General features: G+C 38.7%; 1 protein-coding gene across 6 annotated transcripts in view; it reads right to left on the bottom strand.

Moving 5' to 3' along the window:
- ARHGAP28 (Rho GTPase activating protein 28) overlaps positions 1-23,304 on the bottom strand; it is a 179,535-nt gene that overhangs the window by 23,612 nt on the left and 132,619 nt on the right. For all 6 annotated transcript variants that reach the window (XM_072152198.1, XM_072152197.1, XM_072152200.1 and 3 more), the window contains exons 2-3: positions 6,840-7,036; positions 5,319-5,536 (exon numbers count right to left, since the gene is read on the bottom strand). In XM_072152198.1, coding sequence (XP_072008299.1) covers positions 5,319-5,536; positions 6,840-7,008 — 387 coding nt within the window. In that variant the 5' untranslated portion in view covers positions 7,009-7,036. The remainder of the gene's footprint in view (positions 1-5,318; positions 5,537-6,839; positions 7,037-23,304) is intronic.

Below are 23,304 nucleotides of genomic sequence, written 5' to 3'. Positions count from 1 at the left end.
TTCCTTTTCTGTATGTTTGTCCACATTTCACTCTTAAGTGTCACACTTTGAACTTCCTCTGCTTCATCAAGTCTTCCTGTAGCATTCACAAATATGTTACGGAATTCCTGAGTTTTAGCGACAAAGTTAATGATAATACAGTATTCAGAGGGAATACTCAGTAATATATTACAGTACAGGACTGGTACTGGTACTGCATTTCATATAGTAGCAGTAATACGTTTTGCATTCTGAAGCAGATGGCAGGAAATAAGTAATGTGAACTCATAAGTCAAGGTTATAAGATTACATTAAGGAGATTTACTTAACTCTGTGTCCTACAGTAAAGTCATTTTGATAATGTTATGTTCACACTGACAACTTATTAAAAAACTGAAACAGCACATGGTTTTATGTGGTTCCATTTACCTCAAACAAAACTTGTTGTGCAATATGCAATCAGCATGTTACAGAGCATAAGGAGCTGATTGTGTGTAGTTTTGTGAAAAAAATTCTAATATAACTTTTCATTTATTAATTTAAACTTCTAGTAGACGGTCCATGTTTCCCTGCATCAGGGTGGCTGCAGAGATACCTGTTCATCACTTCCTAGGACTGACAACTGGGCTCCTCCTGCTCTATAACATGGAACTGCATAGTTTTCCTTGAATACAGTATACATGGAATCATTGATTGCATTTCACGGATGATAATTTGTGCAATGGGGGAGAGAAATCTTTTTTTTCTTCACACAAAAAAGTCTCTTATAAGCTGTTGGAATTTTTTTTCTTAAAGGGAACCCGTCACCACTATTTTCACAAATACAGGTAGTGGCAGGTTCCTATAGAGCTCTAGTAACTATCTGACACCCTGCTTGTAGCTAAAAGAGGTTTCCCTCAGATCCCCATAAATTTAGAGTTATAATCTTGCCTGGTATGTATGCAGCTTTGGAGCGAGTACAAGGGGCGTGGCCTAATGTCATGTGACCAGGGTGACCTCATCAAAGGTCCTTAAGCTACTTAATATGAAAACTATACCCCATGTACATATCTGACCGCATAAAACAATCACAGCAGCCTCCATGGACTTCTACTCCTCTCCATGCAGCCTGCTGTGATTTCATGTGATAAAATATGCTGTGATTTCATGACATATATGCTTAGTGTACAGTTCCTAATGCTACAAAAGCTATAGGACCTGCGATGATGTCACCCTGGTCACATGACATTATAGCAGCATACAGAGATAGGGATGGGGAGGAGCTGCTGGATTCAGCCTGAGGAGGCCACGCCCACCTGGACTCGCTGTAGCCATGCTTAGTTACCAGATAAAACTATAAAGTTCAATATATGGGGATCTCAGGAGAATAATTTTTAGCTACAAGCAGGGTGTCAGTTACTAGAGATCTATAGGAACCTGTCACTACCTGTATTTGTGAAAATAGTGGTGACGGGTTCCCTTTAATTTCACTGTTATGTTCAATGAGTCAAAGCAGAATTTGCTGCATATATGTTATCAATCCAGCTGTTTAGTTGCATATTCATTGGAAAACTTGGCAGGACAACCGACTTTGCAGCTTTTATACACAAAAAATCTGCACATTTTTCTTTTTTTTTAAAGTATCATAGTATCATATCATTGTCCACACCAGGCAGCAATATTATTACAAGCACAGGTCCAATTTAGCAATCCACAGGTCCAATTTAGATCTTTATTTCCAAAGATCTTCCTAAGACAAATTAGACTAATAAACAAAACAAAAAAGGAGCTTGACTGACAAGAAAACTAGATAAAGAAAAGATAAATCTCCCCCAGTGTTTGTCCTGCCTGGTAGGGATGTATCATTGCAGTTATGTACATTTTCTGTCTTCAAATGTCTCACAATTGTTGCATCTGCCCATTTGTGCCAAATTTTCTACTTTTGTGTGACTTTTTAACCTATAAATTCACTGAAGACATTAACACCTCATGTGGAACGTGTATCAAGCCAGTTTAATAAATCTGATGTGCAAAAAGACTACTTAAAGGAAACCTGCCATTTAAAATGGAAGGGGTAAGCTGTAAGTACCGAGCACCAGCTCAGGGTGAGCTGGTGCCGGTACTTACTTTCGTTAGTGTTATAAACCACGGTATCGCGGTTTTAACACTTTTTAAACTTTAGAGCAGAAGGGGCTTCAGCGCTGCGTGCGACCTTGCACGCGCAACATCACCGCTATTTCCTATGTAGGTGCGCGCACGATCGTGAGCACACAGTGCCGAAGCCTCTTCTGCTCTAAAGTTTAAAAAGTGTTAAAACCGCGATACCGCGGTTTATAACACTAGCGAAAGTAAGTACCGGCACCAGCTCACCCTGAGCTGGTGCTCGGTACTTACAGCTTACCCCTACCATTCTAAATGGTAGGTTTCCTTTAAGAGCTTATAAAACCTGGGGGGGAGATTTATCTTTATTTTTATTTCATGTTAGTGCAAAAAAGTTTAACATTTTGAGCAGTTTGCTTTTTGTGCATTTTTCAGTGACTTTTCCATAAACACTCACCTGCCACTTTATTAGGTACACCATGCTAGTAACGGGTTGGACCCCCTTTTGCCTTCAGAACTGCCTCAATTCTTCATGGAATAGATTCAACAAGGTGCTGGAAGCATTCCTCAGAGATTTTGGTCCATATTGACATGATGGCATCACACAGTTGCCGCAGATTTGTCGGCTGCACATCCATGATGCGAATCTCCCGTTCCACCACATCCCAAAGATGCTCTATTGGATTGAGATCTGGTGACTGTGGAGGCCACTTGAGTACAGTGAACTCATGATGCTCAATTGGTACTAAGGGGCCCAAAGAGTGCCAAGAAAATATTCCCCACACCATGACACCACCACCACCAGCCTGAACCGTTGATACAAGGCAGGATGGATCCATGTTTTCATGTTGTTGACGCCAAATTCTGACCCTACCATCCGAATGTCGCAGCAGAAATTGAGACTCATCAGACCAGGCAACGTTTTTCCAATCTTCTACTGTCCAATTTCGAGCTTTTGCAAATTGTAGCCTCAGTTTCCTATTCTTAGCTGAAAGGAGTGGCACCCGGTGTGGTCTTCTGCTGTAGCCCATCTGCCTCAAAGTTCGACGTACTGTGCGTTCAGAGATGCTCTTCTGCCTACCTTGGTTGTAACGGCTGGCGATTTGAGTCACTGTTGCCTTTCTATCAGCTCGAACCAGTCTGCCCATTCTCCTCTGACCTCTGGCATCAACAAGGCATTTCTGCCCACAGAACTGCCGCTCACTGGATGTTTTTTCTTTTTCGGACCATTCTTCCCCATACTGATGCTCGGTTTGAACTGCAGGAGATTGTCTTGACCATGTCTACATGCCTAAATGCACTGAGTTGCCGCCATGTGATTGGCTGATTAGAAATTAAGTGTAAACGAGCAGTTGGACAGGTGTACCTAATAAAGTGGCCGGTGAGTGTATGCACCACAGCTTGTGGTGCAAACCTTTTGGATGGATCCGCTTTATTTATCTAATGAATCCAGCTATTTAGTTAGTTAGTGATATTGGCCATCTGCAACTTTTAAAAAGTGTACAGAAGCTTGCCTGGTCTAAAGTAGTTAACTTGGCAGGAAGAAGCAGGACAGGCAACTTTGTCACTTTTTCGCACCAAAATTTGTGACTTTTTTTGTTTAAAGTAGCATCGTCCACACTAGGCAGCAATTTTAGACTAACGGACAAAATAACACAAGGAACATTATTATTGCTGTTGGTTAGAGGCAGGGATGAGTACTGACACAGTATTGCAGATAAATGTGACTAAGGGCTAGGATTCACACTTCCGCCATTAAACAGAAAGACACAGGTCATAGATGACTAATGGTCAAGTAATGCAGAATGCACAGAAAAGAGTCAAAATCTGTTTTCATCTTTAGCATAAAACAAGACTCAAATGTCACAAAATCAATGAACATCTATGGCCATTAGTGTTTACTGTTCTTCATCCATTGATTGTCCTGTGCCTCATCACTTGTCTCATGAACTATGTGTCCACAAATGTGTCCATTTGTGTATAAATATGTGTTCCATTCAGATGAAGAGGCCTGAGAAGTCTCAAAAGCTTGAAATTGTTGTCACCTTTTTTAGTAAGCCAATAAAGGTATCATCAACATCATCAAAATTGAAAATTGGCCAGAATAGTCACCAGAACATTTGTTCAACTGGATGCAAATTTATTACACTGTTAATTTTCTCTTTTCTACTTAAACTGTTGTAGAGAAAACTGTGTCATAGTTGAAAAGTGAATGCTACACAATACCCCTCTTTATCTATTTGCATACTTTGCAGGTCAGTCATAGTTAAGAGAAAAATTTCAAATATTTGACCCTACATTTAGGGGTGTGACAATGGCTTTTGCTGTGACAGAATATAAAGTGTCATGAAGTGTCATGAAGTGTTATAGAAATGTAAACATAAGTCCAATGTACAGTATATTTAAAAGGACATATAGTATTGTAATTGTAGTACATGTGCATATTTTTAGACAAAATGGTAAAAAATAGCATATTTGCCATGTATCACAAAGTAATTCTGTTGAATCAAAAGGAAATAATTTAAGCAGAATTTCCTTTATGTTCAGCTGTCTTTCAGATATGTCAATGGAGGTGACATGTAACATGCAGCTGTAAAAAGTGGTGTCACTAAGTCATGTGGGAGAAACTCCCTTTTATTCACTTCTGGCCACGGCTGGCACATTGGGAAGTCAAAAGAGGACATTTGGACATACATTATTTCAGCCACAATAGAAGCCATTTACAGAAGCTCTGTACACAGGAGGTATTCTCATGTAGGATATTAATAACATATCCACAGGAACTTCCATAGAAATTAATGGAGGGAGTCAAGATGGGTGATCGTAGGCCTCCAACTATGGAGATATTGAAGAGTGAACTTTGGATACAGCATAAATGTCCACCAGACATTTGTTTTTCCACAGTAAGTCACATTAATCTTCTATTTCAGATGTGCTTTATGTCGCAAATGACATTTATTATTTCAAATTGTCGAAAATTTGCTAAATTTTTTGGCGCAAAAAACTCCAGATGGAACCATACTTAAGGAAAGCATAGAAAATGGAAAGAAGTGACTTGAGACATTTGTGCGACATTTGTGAGACATTTGTAACAAATGTCTTGAAAAGAGATCTGAAACAAAACATTTATCACAAGGAAAAAGTGAAATTAATAAATTGCCAAAAAGGCAGATGGTTAACTTTAAGTTGCCTCTTCCAGCTCTTATCAAAAAGACTGATGACAATGAATATTTTACGATATAATATCTTATCACACTTACTGTAGATTCTTTAATTCCAAAGATATCTCTTACGTCCCTCACTGAATGTTTGTTCTTTTTCCTCATAGTATGAGTGTAGGTATTGTATCTTTTTTGGACAGCAGCTGCTTGGGTTCGCGTTAATGTGGACAACAAAGCCTGACCATCATGTTCCTGAGTACCGGAGATTAGGTTGGACAGGCCGGCCTCTTGTAGCCACTCTGCCTCCAGCTCACCCTCTGAACAAACAAGACAGAAATAAAGAAGATTTAGGTTTGATGTAAATATTAGAATTTAAAGAACTACAATTATTTAAGTTTATAAAGATTGCTGTATATTTCTTGGAGGCTAAATGTTGCCCTAGTTCTTATGATGTATATGTGGAGTTTTTGTCTTAAACAGGTTGTCCCCACTTTTCAAGTTATTCCCCATTCAAAGGATAGTGGATAACAAGGTGACTGGTGAGGGTCATTGATGGAATAACCAATGATCTAGAGAACACAGATCCGATTGTCACTTTCTGTGAATAGGGGCAAACTTGAATAGCCGTGACCACCCCTTTTAAAAGAGGAACTTTCACCACCTTTAGCAAGGTGTAGTTGACATTTTCTCTCCATTTTTTTAATTCACTACTGTGTCTGAGTAATAATCGTCAATATATTCAGATCTCTACTGTCATATGGGCAGAGTCAGGCTTTCTGCTCCAGCACTGGAGCAACCATCTGACATTAGAGAGCCTAAATAGCATAGTTTTAGCACTATACATGTTATGCATTGACAGACTGTCAGATGGGTGGTCCTGGGCTGGTACTATTCAAAAAGTTGTAAGTGATAAAAGGTCCTCTTGTATTCTTAATTCATCATGTACAGTATGTAAGTTAGACATTAACAATAAACAATGCATTGTCATCATTGCTTCTCAATGGAGACAAACCTACAGCTGCCTCATTCTTCAGGGGACCAAACAATTTCAATAGCTGATAAGTATTGCTAATGCACTCCTAATACCCATGTTTGCTATGCTACGTCAAGATTACATGTACATTGAATGAGGGAAAAAATGACTGAGCACTGTACTTCAGCAAGCCCAACCCTTCCTTTACCTAACATCATTTGTCCTACAAATAAAATTGTCCAGTCAGGTAGAAATCGAAAGAGTTCATTGGGACATGTAGACTACACGTGTAATATGTTTGACTACCTACAAAATAAAATTTATATAAATCAGAATATTGTATTGTATGACCTATTCTTTCTGTAGTGGTGGACTCTGAGGAATAATTCAACAGGCAAAAGTGTAAAAAAGCAAAGTACCAGGGAAAGTATCCAACATCTTACAATACAATAGTATTTAATTGATCCCCTGGGGGAAAATTCTTTTGTACATAGTTTGTCTGGTCTTGTTACATTAATAAAGAGATGGTTGTCACAGTCTAAATAAATGATTGTCTATAGAACATTCTTGATTTGTTGCAATGTTTAATACTTGTCATGTATGTGGAATTTTCTTTTACAAATAAAGCAGTTACGGTCCACATTTACCATCCACAGGCTTCACATCCACCAGCAGACTTTCATCTGAGCCATTCTGGCTGTTCTCTTTGATGTTCTTGAGTTCACACCAGAAGTCTTCCATTGATGAGTTGTCCATGGAAGTTTCAGAGATGGATCGGTTGAACACAGGGGTGTGTGCAGATTCACCAGAAAGCATCCTGTTTATTCTTCGGGAACTGCTTTTTCTGGAAGACAAAATTGCAAACGTGGAATGTAGTAATTCTGCTAGAACAACTTAATTATATCCATCCATTTCCTCTGAATCATGAAAGGAAGAATACGGCACCAACACTGCTATTATATTGCATGTACATTTGTTATAACAAGTATACACTGTATATTTCTTTGTAGATTGCTACATTTTTTGCCTGTGTACATACAAAGCGTAGCTGTTTTTGCTGTCAATGTAATACTTTAGTAACTTAATCAGCCATAGTAACCCAGACACTCTGACACTTTTCTGGCAAGTCAAGTAAAAACGAAATCTAGTCACCCCTTGAGGTTCCGTGCTAAGTTGAAAAACCACTTTATTGGCAAAAAAACAATCCTTAACATTGGATGCTGTTTGTTTTCCCAATTCATCTCAGCTGTTATAGGGATCAGATCTTTCAAGCGGTTGTCTGGAGAGTTTCCACGCCAGGAGATATCTCGGGTGTCTCACTGCTCCAAATGTGGAGGAACTGTAATACTTATGTTCATTTCCTCTTCCCCATTTACATAATCGCATGTCCCTTCAGTTCACCTCCTGAAACCTTACACTTATTATATTACGAACAGCTCAAAGATAATTGAGAATGGCAGAATGTGAAGAACTTAATGTAATAGGAGATTAGCTGTTTTTGAAACAAATGGAATTGTTTGGGATTTATCGAGACGTAAAATAAATGTGATACAAGAGCTCTGGAGGATTTATTGTAAAAGCCTTTCCATCGAGATATCCATATTCCTGTCTGGATAACCACATTTACATGGAGGAATAGCTTGGCCTCTCATTTCCTTATCCACTTTCTTATTTCCTTGCATAATCAAGAAGGAATGTAACCTCCAGAGCTTTTAACTACTAGGTAGAGCTGTGCAGACATCTGCTTCCCATTAGTTTTATGTCGACATTAAGAAAACTGCAAACACTGGCTTCGAAAAAAATGAGCAGGCACAGTGGTATTCCAGCTACATGTAATTCAGGAAAAGCGTTGTTTATAGGCATAGGTATCATGATAACTTGTCACAGGGCTAAGTCATATGTCAGTCATATGCCAGTTATATACTGAAACCTATCAATTTACCATTTTCCTGCAGTTATAACTTTTATGAAACATAGAACAGACCAAAAACTTCTCATCAATCCAATCACAAATGTAGAAGAGAAATTCTAACACTAACACAATAATAACTCTTTATTTATATAGCACACAGAATACGCAGCGCTGCACAGAGATTGCCAAATAGGTCCCTGTCCCCAATGGGGCTCACAATCTACTCAACCTACCAGTATGTTTTGGAGTGTGGGAGGACACAAACTCTATGCAGATGTTGACCCTGAGACTTGAACTCAGGTCCCCGGCGCTGCAATACTGCAATGCTAACCACTGAGCCACCATGCACTTACAGCAACTAACTCCTTATTGACAAAACTGTTTCAGGCCTAAATGTCCACCATAACGTATTAAATGTTCCATTGTGAGTTGGCTTGTTCTTTGCAGGCGGAGCTGAATTTCTCACCCACTTTTTGGAATATTTGGACTATTTAGGATTTGTTGTTAAACTTTTTCTTTAAAGGGGGCATTGGAAAAAAAGCTATTTTATTTACTCTGTCCTATTAATAAGATGATAACCTTATTCAATAGACCTTTATTCAGTACCATTTTAGAGACCTCAACCTAGTATAATTTTTTTAACAATTCTTTGAATTTTGAGCACTGAAAACACTTTACAATAAGCTAAGTTTTCACCACATTGATTTTTTTTGCAAACTTAGATGTGTTTAGGCTTTGTATTTGTGGAACTATTTGTAGTTATTATTATCATAATTTTCTGGTAAAAAAAGCAGCAATTTTGGAGTATTTTTATGACTTTCACTGTGGGGACTGAATATCATGCCACAATTATAGATTAGACTGCAATAGATCTGTCAATACCCAGTGAGGGAAATTTATTAAGACTGGCTTTAAATGTCAGTCTTAAAATTCCACCCGGTGTTCCTGATCTAACAAGAGGTTTCCGCCTCTTAGTAGATTCAGATGCCATCTCCACCAGGTTGGATATCAGACCAGGTCTGACCTGACTGAGCTTATAGTAGGAGACTATAGTATATATGGTAGGGTCCCTGCCTGGCCCTCGCTCCCCGCAGCCTGTAAGGCGTTAACTATTGCCTTAGGATTCAGCAGGGGATCATGATCTCTGGTTAAATCTTCCACTGCTTATGCATGTTCTTTTATGTTCCTGGCTCTTTAATTAAATGTGAAAAGACAGAGAGGGGGAAATGGTTAAATGGTTTGATGCTTCTTAAAATACATTTAATAAAAAATGTAAAAATGTTTACAGCAACAAACAATGACTATCTTCAGAGGGAACATTACACTGTCAAGGAAGTTGTCACTGGAGTCCACCTGGTGACAACCTGGGAAGCAACAATATAGAAGCAGTAAAGGATTGGTAAGGTGAGTATTAGACAGTTTTTCTTTGACGCTTTTATGCTTCTTTTTTTTAACATAGCGTCATATGCTTGTATCTAGTAAAGCTCCTTAGCACCAATTACCTGCAATTTAAATTTGGCTGATTGTATTCCGTGACAGATTTCCAGTTCCATCATATATTATAAAAATGTTCTATCCTGTATAAGGTTGGCTGATGTTCATATATGGAGTTATTCTCATTGCTATGAACTATTTTAGTTTGATACTATGTGCATATACTGTTTCTACCTTCCTCAGGTTTCACTAGCTAGACTAGATATAACTTCATTTACTTTTTATTATTGTTAATAACTATGTTCAGATCTTTATGTCATTCTTAAAAAAAAAAAATAAACTGACAAAGACCAAATTTAGGAATACTACAGTTGTAATGAACTGTTAAGCTATGAATCATTCCCAAGTGGGTGGTCCCAAACATTACCCGCATGCAGATCCTGACTCCATCCATGACATTAGGACCTTTTTCATGGAATTTGTTTCCCCTGTTGGTATTCAAGAGGAATTAAGAACATCCAGGCATGGTTGTGCCACAATGTGCGTTTCATTATTTAATAACTTTCTTAGGGAAAGAACATTCAAACTCACTAACTGGGAATTCTATGATATTTTCATATACTTCAACCTTTAAATTCAGAAAAATCCTGAAACTCTTAACACTTCATCTGACTTAAGAAATAAACATATTTGGAAGGATAGTCCTTTAGTTAAAGGAGGTGATTTATCTTATTTCAGGTTTTAAAAAGTAGCAAATCTTTGCATGGCTTGCTAGTTGTGCTTTTTTTTGCACTTTTTTTTAGATTTACACTTCAACTTGTCTCACACCCCAGATAGGGTTTTTGTCTATGTTTGGCATTGTTTTGGCGCAGTTGTGGTACAAATGCTGTTTTGCAACTTTCCTTTGTGCCAAATGAATATAAGACAGTGCAAAGTCACTTTAAAATAGACCCTGCTTGCACCAAATTCATCATATGCTTAGACTAGTTTTCACAAAACTGAACTAAGTTCATGACTTGCGATTTGGCGCAAATTTTCATTTAGGCGCATGTTTCAGCGGAAAATGACTCCAGTAACCCCCTGGCGTAGAAATAGGACAAAAAACCACTACCAAATTTATCAAGACCAACGTCTCCTTAGGGAACATATGCGCCAAAAAAAGAACACAAGACCCAATAACATGAGACAAACCATAAAAAATACAACAACAAACATAGACTCACGCGATGAATTCAGATAAAAATAGAATTGAACATTTAGTGGGAGTAATTTATGATTAGACCGTGTCCTTACGACAGTTCTATGTCTGTCTTTGGAGCTTTGCTGCTGCCAGATATGACTCTTGATAAAGATGGAAAGCCACAAAACAACATTTGTACCACAAGTGCACCAAAACAATGCCAAATACAGACAAAACAACCAATTGCCCCCATTGAATCTATTTTTACAGTTGTTTTGGAAATGTTTTGAAAGGCTTATGAATGGGAACTTTTTACCCCTTACTGACATTTGCTGCAGGTATGTGGAAAGGGATTACTGGCTGAGCCCTCTAAATACAAGATGGGTGTTGCCTAAAGTACCCTACGGGGTCTGAAAAATTAAAAAAAAAAAAACTGTAAGAAAAATAAAATTCAAATCACCCCCTCAACTGATATAAATAAATAGTAGAAATCATAAAAATGTTAGGTATCACTGCGTCCCAAAATGTCCGATCTATCAACGGTTATTCTTATAGTTTAAACCCGTGACAGAAAATAGCTCCTAAAGTAAAAAAATATAATAAACATATAAAATGAAAAGTGATCAAAAGGACTCCACACACAGCTATGAAAACTTTATAAAACCTTTATAGATTTGGTATCCTTGTGATCGTACCGACCATGTCATTTGGGGCATTCAGTGAAAGCCGTAAAATCCAAGCACATAAGGTGCAAATTCATTTTTTTACCAACTTCACTGCATTTGGAATTGTTTTCCTGCTTCCCAGAACATGGCATGGAATAATAAATACTGTCACTTTAAATAGCAATTTGTTACGTAGAAAATAAGCCCTCACACAGCTCTGTACATGGAAAAATAAAAAAAAGTTATAGATTTTTAAATGTGGGGAGTGAAAGATGGAAACACAAAAACTAAAAAGTGCCTTGGCGTTAAGGGGTTAAAAATTTTAAAGAAAATGCACCAAACCTCTGGAAGATCAATCAGGTGAACTGAGTAACGGAAGAGAAAATGAAGGATTTTGTAAGGGAAAGGATGCAAGGTTCAATCTTCAACCATCCTTGTAAGGCACAGATCACACTTGTGTCTGTGGTTGTGGGAACTCTCTCCACTGTCTACAAGCGGCTAAAGGGTAGATTCCGGGGTGTTCCCGGTGCCAATCACTCGGACTAGGGATATTTCATTGGTAGGTTCCTTTATTTGGTAGCTTTATAAAACGCGCTTCGAGCCCAAACCGGGCTCTTCCTCAGTTACATACAAGCATGTCAAATATTAAAAGCGTGGACAAGTTTATAAGCCCCACACTTTTAATGTTTGACATGCTTGTATGTAACTGAGGAAGAGCCTGGTCCGGGTTCGAAATGCGTATTATAAAGCTACCAAATGAAGGAACCTACTAATGAAATATCCCTAGTCCGAGTGATTGGCGCCGTGAACACCTTGGAATCTACCCTTTAGCCGCTTGATCTTCTTCATGGACACCAAAGGTACTAGGAAGCCCAGGAAGGCAGCCTAAACCACTCAAAGACGTAACTGAAGCTACTTCATGTGTTGTACTGTTGTACAACTGAGAAAGGTGAGCACCTTTTCACTAAAGAATCTAAACATTTCTCTAATCCAATTGGTTTTACACATGTGGCGCCTGTATCGTCTCTCTCTTCTTTTTTTCTTTAAATCCACTGTCTATAAAGAATACAAGGGGGCTGACCATTACTCCAATGCCATTATTTATGGAGTAACCTGTAGGAGGTAGGAGTGAACTGAGTCTTAGCCTCTTAGTCTATGATCGTAACTGCAACGGAATGTTGCTCCATTGTTGGAGAAACTGTAAACAGAAGGTAATCCAAAATTCTTCTGTTCACCATCCAATCTCCATTGAATTCTAAGTACGAAACAGTGACTTGCATTACAGTAATGTTCAGCAAAAAAGCGTAACGCTGTGCTCTTTTGTTAAATAAATCATAATGGTATGGGTAACGGAACATGCCCCTTGCAGGTGTGATCTAAGACCCTGATTTTGGGTAACCCTTTTCTCATATTTGCAACTTTGTGCTATAAAGTTCAACTTATTGATAACAAGTCCAAATTTTCTGTCCAACAGAAAAACTAGTCAAACCATCAAAAGTCACATTTATCACCATCAATTTGACTCAATGACCCATTAGGTCACATACCAGACAAAAAGAGATCAAGTAATCTGGACAAACTAGACAAAAGGTGAAAAGGTAAATCTCCCACATAGAGCAGAAAAGCTAGATTGTACCACTTTCTGTATACAGTACAGTATACAGGGATACAAGATCAACAGCAATCTGAAATAAATGTTTTGGGAAAACAGATGTAATTCTATGGGGTGTTCCCAGCAAGACTTATGATGTGAACACACACCTTAGCTTAATGGGCAAGCATATCTGTCATACATGTAAGATCAGCGGCTATTTGGATGCTCATACATGATCCTTCAAAATAATACTTTAAGCACGGTTCAGTGACAATCATCCTAATGTATTAGTTTATTTATGTAACGTATGACCGACTACTAGCCACAGCTTTGTGTAGAGCACAGTGCTTTGTATATGACATTCAGAATGCAAACACAAACTTCATGGCTGTGATCACAATGAGATCAGGCTTCAGGAAGGTATTTTCTGGAACTAATAAAGAAATGAATCATCAGTATAAATTGTATGTTTACATAAAATCCCTTCCCGCAAAGCAAATATTACCAGCTCCATCATTAGTAAGCATGCTAACCCCTGCAAACAATCATTACATCACAGTGATGGGTATAGCTATCATATACAACACTGCTTAGATTCTAATGAAAACCAATAAAATATGTTTTTTGGTTAAAAGTGATGAGGATGGTTCTAAACAGACAGCGTCATTTATCACACTGGAGACATTCAGTATGTAGGGAAAACAGTAACAACATTGTACCGTAATTGCCGTATTTAGCACACTCAGTTTTATTATAATCATAGATCGATGCTGATCCACGAGGAGGCAAAAAAGAAAAAAAAAAAGCTAAAGGACATAAATGATCTGACCCAAATATGAACGTATCACATACTTGATTTCACTGGTTAAAAATGGGGCTACAATGTAATTATTCAGCATTTTTATACCAGTGCTGCATGTGTACTGTATTTTTCAGACTATAAGGCACACAAAAAAATCCTTTGATTTTCTCAGAAATCAAAGGTGCGCCTTATAGTCTAGTGCACCTTAATTTCTTAATAGTCTAGCGCTGCCTTGAATTTTGCACAGGTCTGCCACCTGCTGGTCATTCAACCTTATAATCCAGTGCGCCTTATAGATTAACCTAGACGTTTTAGCAGGTATTTATTTATGGTGCGCCTTATAATCCAGTGCGGCATATAGTCCGAAAAATACGGTATCCTGTAATATAATAATAATAATAATAATAATAATAATAATGCTTAAATTTTATAGCGCCTTCATATTTCACAGCACATCATCATGGGGTACATATACAGACAAAATAAGAGCAATAACACTGTCAAAAGGATTGAGGGCCCTCATCTCAAGAGCTTACAATCTATAAGTAATGATAATGATGTATTATTAAGCAGTGAAGCATAATTACCTAGAGAAGTATTTTGGAAAATCCAATGCAAATGATTAAGAGGGCATTTCCCTGGATTTCTAGGAGACATCATGTTTGTCAACTGAACATGTCACCATAGTATGAATCTTTAGTTTATTGGATTTATCAAAACTATTATTTTATATATAAAGCTGGGGTTCAGTAGACACCGGCATTAAGACTTTCTGGTGTATTCTCACTTTTTCAGACAAAAAATGAAAGGGGAACTGAGGGCCTTCCATTTACCATCTGTTCCCCATAGACTTCAATGCGCATTGTGTACATTGACCCAATTTTCTGAGGCCATTTTTTTTTACTATTTATAATGGAAAGTCTAATGGAACCTGATGATTACAGAAGTGAACTTATTTCTACATTCACATCAGAAGAAGAGAATGTACTGTAGACTCCAGGATCCAGTTTGAGTTGCTTTAGTGACAATTTCCATAGTCATTCGTAAAAGATTGTTCGTCATTCATTCCAGCAGATGCTACCTGGTTCCTGTCTTGTCTTGATTTGCCCCCACAAAATGTTCACCCAAATTGTTAACAAATAAAACATCTGATTTCTTAAAGTGCAGGATCTGTTACATCAGGGATCAGATTAAGCAATTATAGATCCCCAGTTTCAAATTCCATTGTCTAGTTTTTCTAACATCTAAAACTTGTACTGCCATTTTACCGTGTTAACTGAATAGTTCCGATTTGCGACGATTTTCCCTGTATTGCCCCGGGATTTTGGTGCACGCAATCGGATTGTGCTGCATCGGCCCTGGCATGCACGCAACGGAAATCTGGGGGCCGTGGCCGAACGAAAACCCGCGGGACTCGCGCTTACCTTCACCAGGTATAGGCCGGTGAACTTCGGTGGATTCCGGCGGGCCTCGGGGAACTTCAGAGCACGTCGGAGGAACTACCTTAGTGAATCCCGGACGGACCCGAATCCACCGTAGAGAACGCGCCGCTGGATCGCGAATGGACCGGGTAAGTAAATCTGCCCCAATGTGTGTGTAGATATACATACACAGGCAGTCCCAGGGTTACATACAAGATAGGTTCCACAGGTTTGTAAGTTGAACTTGTATGTAAGTCGAAACTGCTGTATATTTTATAATTGTAGTTCTAGACAAAATATTTTTTTGCCCTAGTGACAATTGGAGTTTAAAATTTTTTTTAATGGGACCAAGGATTTTCAATAAAGCTTTATTACAGACACTTTACAGCTGATCATTGCAGTCTGGGACTATAATAAAGCATTCAGAGAGCTTCACCAGAGGTCACAGTGAGCAGAGGGGTCCGTCTTTAACTAGGGGTTGTCTCTAAGTCGAATGTCCGCCTGTATATATATATATATATATATATATATATATATATACATATGTGTATGTATATATATAAAAAGTTAAGTCAACTTATCACAGCTACTGACCTTTGTCTACCCTACATAGATGGTAATAGTAGCCATTGTAGCTTGTTTATTGTAAACACGCCCCGTCCAGTGCACCTTCTTAAGTTTGTAATGTATATAACATAGACACAAACATAATGCTAATGAATGTTAAACATTTCTACTTATCAACCTTGTTACAGCTATATATTCTGTTACACATGAAAAAGGGCAAACACTGAAGGGGTTACATATCCCGTCTTTAAACTATTTCTTGTTCCGAAGCTCAGAGGTCCAAAATACTTGTCAGGATTTCTCTCCTTGTTCTGAACTCATCAGACCTAGTGCTTTCATCAGTTTTCACTTATCCTTGCTGAACCCAGGTACAGGAGATCTAACACTACAATGACATATTTGTGCTATTAAGAAATTCATTGCTGAGTGAATACGTAGAGTTGGTCTGCACTAAAAGTTTCTGAAATCGCTTTGAAGGCAAAATTCATTTGATATTACATTGGAGTATTTATTCCATTACACCAGGCTTAAATTTTTTTAGATGGAAAATCTGAGGAAGATAATTCTGATTGCTGGAAGTATTGTAAAGAGTATATTTTTACATCAACCTTTTCCGTAAAATGTATGAAGCTCCATGTCCAGTAATTTGATACTTACTGTTTATGGAGTTTATGAGTTTATAAATAAACAAATTGTATTATTTAATTATTATGTATAAGTATTATGTATTATTTCATTATTTATTTATTACTTCATTAACAGTGATGAGTGGACTTGATAAAATTAGGATTCAGCCGAGATTAAAGGACATCTGTCACCAGGATAAAGGATTGTAAACCAAGCACACTGACATACTGGCGTGTGCAGAAAACGATCTCCATTAAAGGAAACCTACCACCACAAATCTACCTATAAAGGTAGATCGGGTGGTAGGTGAATCAATGGGACGTGAGGATAGCCCTTTTAAGGGCTAATCCTCACGTCCCCGCACTGTTTTATAAACTTTTATTACATCAATATGTTAATTTACTTATGCGGCTACCGGGGCGTGGAGTAGCCGCATATGAGATTACACGAGGCGGCTACTCCACGCCCCGGTAGCCACATTACCCCTCCTACTCACCATGTTCGGCGCGCAGCTGCTCGTAGCTGCGCGCCCTCGTCCGCCGATCCTGACGTCTGCGCATGCGCAGAACAGCAGGCCCGCGCCTGCGCGGTCACTGCTCTGAAGCCGGGGCTGCGCAGGCACGGGCCTGCTGTTCTGCGCATGCGCAGACGGCAGGATCGGCGGACGAGGGCGCGCAGCTACGAGCAGCTGCGCGCCGAACATGGTGAGTAGGAGGGGTAATGTGGCTACCGGGGCGTGGAGTAGCCGCCTCGTGTAATCTCATATGCGGCTACTCCACGCCCCGGTAGCCGCATAAGTAAATTAACATATTGATGTAATAAAAGTTTATAAAACAGTGCGGGGACGTGAGGATTAGCCCTTAAAAGGGCTATCCTCACGTCCCATTGATTCACCTACCACCCGATCTACCTTTATAGGTAGATTTGTGGTGGTAGGTGCCCTTTAAGCTTCCTCTGCCCTTGTTTTTAAGGAAAAAAGGCTTTTAAAAATATGCTAATGAGCCTGAGCGTCTCATTAGTCCCTCAGGCTCATTTGTGTAGTTTAAAAATCCTTTTAAAAACAGGGTATAATAGGCTAAAAGAAGAGCAGGTTTATGCCAGAGGGGGCACACACCAATATGTCTGTGTGTTTGGTTTACAATCCTTGACCCTTGTGGTAAATGTCCTTTCAAATCCTGGCACCGAAGGTGTTAACAGTTTAAATGCCACTGGCACACGCTGCCATTTAAAATCATCAGGAAGCACTGTCCTCCCCAAAATGGTGGCATCAGGTTGGTTAGTTTAAGAGTTAGCACCCACAATCAGTGCCAGCAGGCGTTAACTGAGCTGGCAAGTTGAGCTGAACCTGAAAAGTTTGGTACAAACCGGAACTTTGCGGCTCGGGTCCAGTCAACACTAGTCTTCAACAAAAATACCATACAATAATAATAAATGAATGATCACAGATTGGTAACAAATAACTTTAAAGATTCAGCTGTGCCATGGTGCTATCTCTTCATTACTTTCCTCTACCCAGACAGTGGGTGTCAAAAGTATTCATACCCCAAGAACGTTTCTTATTCTTAAAATGTTACAGCCATAAACCTTTTTTATTTTGTGTGTTTTTCTTTGTTTTTTATTGATGATGGACCAAACATTTCTCCATTAGATGTTCATAGCTTGGACTATTTTCGTAAACATTACCCTGCTTTCCCACAACTTTGATCCTTCATCTGTCTGGCGTGTTTCTTGGTTTTCATGATGCTGTTTGTTCACTAATGTTCTCTAATAAACCTCTGATGCCTTCACAAAAACAAACAGCTGTAGCTATACTGAGAATAAATAACAAACAGATGTATCTACTAACAAGGTATAGACACACTTGATTTTATTTAGGGGTATTAGTGTACAGTAAGTCAATCTGAAACACCTCAGCTTTTTCCCTGGGAACAAAGAGATCAGGAATGACCCCCCTTGTGATAATTTTGGTGGTATGTAAGTGTGGTCTATGCGACCAGAGGACAGTCACAAGTTGTGTTTGCTCAATAATCCACAGGGCAGGGGCGTAACTACAGTGGTAGCAGCCATAGCAGCCGCTATGGGGCCCACAGTGTCAGGGGGCCCCATCATCTGAACTGACACAATAAAGAATGGAGGATGTGCACCATTATATCTATATTGTACTGCACATGTCCATCATAATATGTATATAACATATACTGTGATGTATATATGCAGTATCTGTGATGTGTATATGGTGTCTGTATACACTGCATGTGAGTATGTTGCATATGGCATTGTATGTATGTGTATATGCACATGGGTGTATATATATGTGATTGTAACTCGCATGTGTGAGTATACGAATATGTATATTTTTTAAGTGGGAAGGGGGGCCCCACACAGTAGCGTGCTAGGGGGCCCTGTCTCTCCTAGTTACGCTACTGCCACAGGGTTTAATAAAACTTCAAGTCAAGAGGTGTTTAAAGACAAAAATGTGTTATGCCATTTGTGTTTGAGTGACAGGGGGATAGCATATATTTTTTTTGCACCCATGTATATACAATCAGCATGGTAAGCTGTCAGCTATGTACTGGGCAGTAGAGAGAATGCAGGAATAAAATCATAAAAAGTCACACATTTTGCTTAGTTCCTTAATTGATCAAACCTGCACTCCCCGGATAGAAATCAGGCTCATGTTTATCTTGCTACGTGACCCCACCTCTGGCATCATATTGAAACAAAAATATACATTTTCCTGTAACACAGTGACAAGCGAGCATTGTTTTCTAAATGTCACAGGAGGGGAGAGAAACTTTTCCCAGGTTACAGGGTGATAACCTTTAAATGAAGAGCTAAACACTCCTCTCCCAAACAACAACAATAACAGTATGATATAAAACAAAGCCACTGATGAACACACTGCACACTGATTGTATTCCCTCACCTAATGGGTTTACACTTGCTACAGTCTTATCATTCAGACTACAGGCCGCTCCAGCACCAGGGTCACCTTTATAGGGAGCTCAATTATGGAATGCTCATTCATATTTACTAAAATGATGTCATTTTCTTACATGTTTCCATTAAAGGGACACAACTATTAAATATTTACTTTCAGATGTGATGCAGATGGTTTGTGCTCCTGCTTTTGCTGCTTATCAGATTTTACTTTCATCCACTCGGTGTATCCATCTACTTTATCAACTATATCTACTGTATATTTATGACAAAGCCAGACACGCTCTGTTGACAAGAACATCACTGTTTCTAAAACCCAATAATATTAATAATAATAATAACCTAAAAAGAAATGCGGGGGAGGGGGGTATGGCTTATCACTTATTTGTGAATGCCATAGCATAAATGTTATTGTGAAGAAAATAGTCATTTTAAAAGGGATTCTCCAAACCACAAACAACAGTGTCCACGTGATAATGGGATTCAGGGTCTCAACCCTGATGATCTTTTTTTTTTTTTTTTGGTTTTTAAAAGTTTAACATTACAGGCCAATTCATGATCTTGAATTCATTTATCACCTGGTTTCTGAATTAATAAATAAAAGTTTACTGGAGACTCAACTGTAGCGGCTCCAGTCAAAGCTTACGTAATTCATTGAATTATGCAGGTGCAGGGAATGAAGGGAAGAGCATGACTAATTTTCATTAAATTCCTAGAGTCATGTTCCTCCCTGAAGTCCCTGAACAAGGTATATGTAATGAATCACCTTTGACTGGAGTGTTCCTTTAAAGCCAGGAATAGTTTTGTGTACAGCCAAATCCTATTGACAGGTTCCCTTTAAATTTCCACAAATGTTAACATTCTAAACAGTGTACTATAAGTATTCAACTACAACTATTTTCCCACTGTATAGCATTATTTATTGTTACAAATAAGAGTCAATTATAACAGATACAAAAGCAAGGTTTTCTGTTTCTATCCATTAAAAGGGAACCACAATTTTCCATTTTTACAGAAAAAACTGAAAGGACAATGAGAGTATGAACGCAGACGGATGCCTCCCATTGTATACTATATGGAGTACAAGCTTTCTATCAAATATGTTCACAGACATTGACGAATGGTCTTAAAAAATGTAGACAATCCAGAATAAAATAAGTAAAGTAAATAATGTAAACACATACGTAACACTAATCTTATGTGCTCAGAATAGATTTGTCAGGTGAAATAACTTCAGAATACTGTCATTATTTACTGTACTTATCTATGAGTCCACATACAACTCATGTACATAATGATGAGTCTCTTACTTATGCAAGGTTTCGTTGTGCAATAGTGTAAATGGACAATGGCATAATTACTGAACAAGGTAATTTAGTCATGAAATGGTTTTCCATGTAGATGAACTGTCCCAAGGATAGGTAATCAATATTGGATTAGTGGGGTCTGATACTCTCAACTCCCACAGGCAGTTGGTTTTGTCTTTGGCAACCTGGACAACAATGTAGAGACAGAAGTCTGACTCTGTCCTCTGTGTAGCAGCCACACCACAAACCCCAACTCAGCTTAAATTTAAGTGAACATTTGAAGAGAAAACTTGGATCATTGCAGCAACAAGATGAGTAAAAATTTAAAACTTTTACTCCATATTGGGTATAGGGAACCTGTCACCAGGAATGTGATTTTAGCTGGTGTCAGACTCCAATAGCCTATGCTATGTTTATTTTAAAAACACCTTTTCAGTTTTCTGAATATAGCTTATATAAGTTTAATTTACATTACTTGGCTCCCTGCCAGAAACATGGGTTAAGTCTTGGGGAAGGAGGGGCCTATGTGTGCCTGTGTCAGTCTTCTCTCCTACAAACTCATGCAGCCGCCCACACTTCCTGTCATGTGCAATGAGCAGGCAGGGGAGAGAAGGGGATGGTGAGGAAGGATGCATGAACAGACACAGGTACAGGCAAGCTTCAGCCCCCCCCCCCCCACTCCTCCTGCGACTCACAACATGCTGTCGACTGGATGTCCACAGGTAATATTAATAAAACTATTTTAAACTACTAAAATGATTCAGAATGCTGACAAAAGGCATTTTTAATCTCTTACTGCTCTTTTTTGCTTATCATAGCATCGGGTGTTAGACACCTACCAAGCCAATATTCAAAGTTTCTACTGTAATAACTGATCAAAAATATCCTGACATGCTCCTTGATTTTTTGTACAAAAAAGTAAAACTTTGTTGTCCAACTTTCTAATTCACATTAAGCCAAATAAAAGGCCAACGTGTCATGGACATCCAACCCCACAATCACAGGAAGGCACAGATCTCCCATGAGATAAGGACATCCATCTCTCATAATTTCCTGCTGGAAAGGTCAGATTATATGCTTTTCTGAACGAAAAGATTCCATCAGAGAAGGTCATTATCACACCTGAACAAAAAAGTTTCCAGTTCTGCTGTTCTGGTTGTATTCATAGTTTGTAAATAGTGATGGAACAGAAAAACCCTGCAGGGAACTCAGGAACATCTTTGACAATATTTTTCCTGTTTCCACATAGGCAAAGTATAGGAGTGTGCTAATGGGTAGTGTTGGTTGCCTTACTTTTGCTATTAAGCTAACTCCCTTCTGACGTATAGCTACTGAGCAGAGCAGGACAACCCTTTAAAGGAGATCTACCACAAGTTGGTAGTAAAATGAAGCCACACAAATTTACCTATAGCAGTCTTCTCCACAATCCTGACACCGGTCTTAATGTTGGTTTAATGTTGACACGTCAGGATTGTTGTAAAAAAAAGTTATAAAAAGCAGCTATAGGCTGCCAGGCACAATGTCCAGCGCTCCGGGCTGCTAATTATTCACGCCTCCCGCATTACATCACCTACCTCTCCAGCATGGGAGAGGGAGGCATCAATTGCATTGAGACGTGAATAATTAACAGCCCGGAGCACTGGACATCACATCTGGCCATCTGTAGCCGAGATAGATATCGATAGAAATTTTAACATGCTACAGATTTGTTGTAGACTTTTTTCTGCTGTCCTATTTATATGAAAGTTTATATGAAATATTGTTCAGTCCCAAAAATGAACTTTGTATGAACATACCCCTTGTGTCCATAAGACTGACAATGCTGTAATAGGGGTTTGACATTAGACAATTTTTAAAAAATACATATGAACCTATCTGGATTCCCACATAATAAAGGGCCCGTTCAACTGTCCTGGAGCTTTTAGACCTATGTAACTGGAATTGTGTGGCACCACTTTCATTGTGCATGCCATAGCTGAACCAACTGTTGGCCTCCCAGCAATAATATGCCTCCCAATATCATGTAGGCACAGATGCTAGCAATTGTTTAGTTGTCACATGACATTTTGACAGCCAAGACTGATAGTGGTGTAAGGCAGGCCTTACAGTTGATTTATGAATTTTTTTCACAGAACACCCTCCTAACTCCAAGTGTAATCATATTTAAAGGTTCCCATAGAGCTGTATTAACTAAAAAATACCCTGATTTTAACTCCTAACTGGCATAGGAGGGGGTGTGTCCTGCTCAGCTGGTTACTACAATCTACTCCTCCCCATGCCATATGCACTCTACCATTCAGCACTTTATGTCATGTGATCAGGGTGATGCTATCTAAGGTCCTTTATGTAGTAACATGAACAGCTATCTCATTTATGTATCTGATCACATAAAATCACAGCATGCCTTCATGGACTTCTACTGTTCCCCATAACTTATGAATGAATGTTGTGATTTTTTTGTGAACAGATACATATATGAGCTAGATGTTGATGTTAGTGGGTAAAAGAAAAGTTACTGGGTAAAGGACCTTAGATTAAATCACCCTGGCCACATGACATGAAGTGCTCAATTATGTAACAGAGCTCTTTCAACGTTCCAGCAAGGCACTGTATTAAACATCTCACACAGCTTTTTCTACCCCTTATTATAGGTATGTTAAGCT

This window comes from Engystomops pustulosus, chromosome 5 (genome assembly GCF_040894005.1).
Source record: "Engystomops pustulosus chromosome 5, aEngPut4.maternal, whole genome shotgun sequence".
Classification (NCBI taxonomy): Eukaryota; Metazoa; Chordata; class Amphibia; order Anura; family Leptodactylidae; genus Engystomops; species Engystomops pustulosus.
The sequence above is the reverse complement of the archived record's forward strand: the minus strand, read 5'-3'. Positions and strand labels throughout refer to the sequence as shown.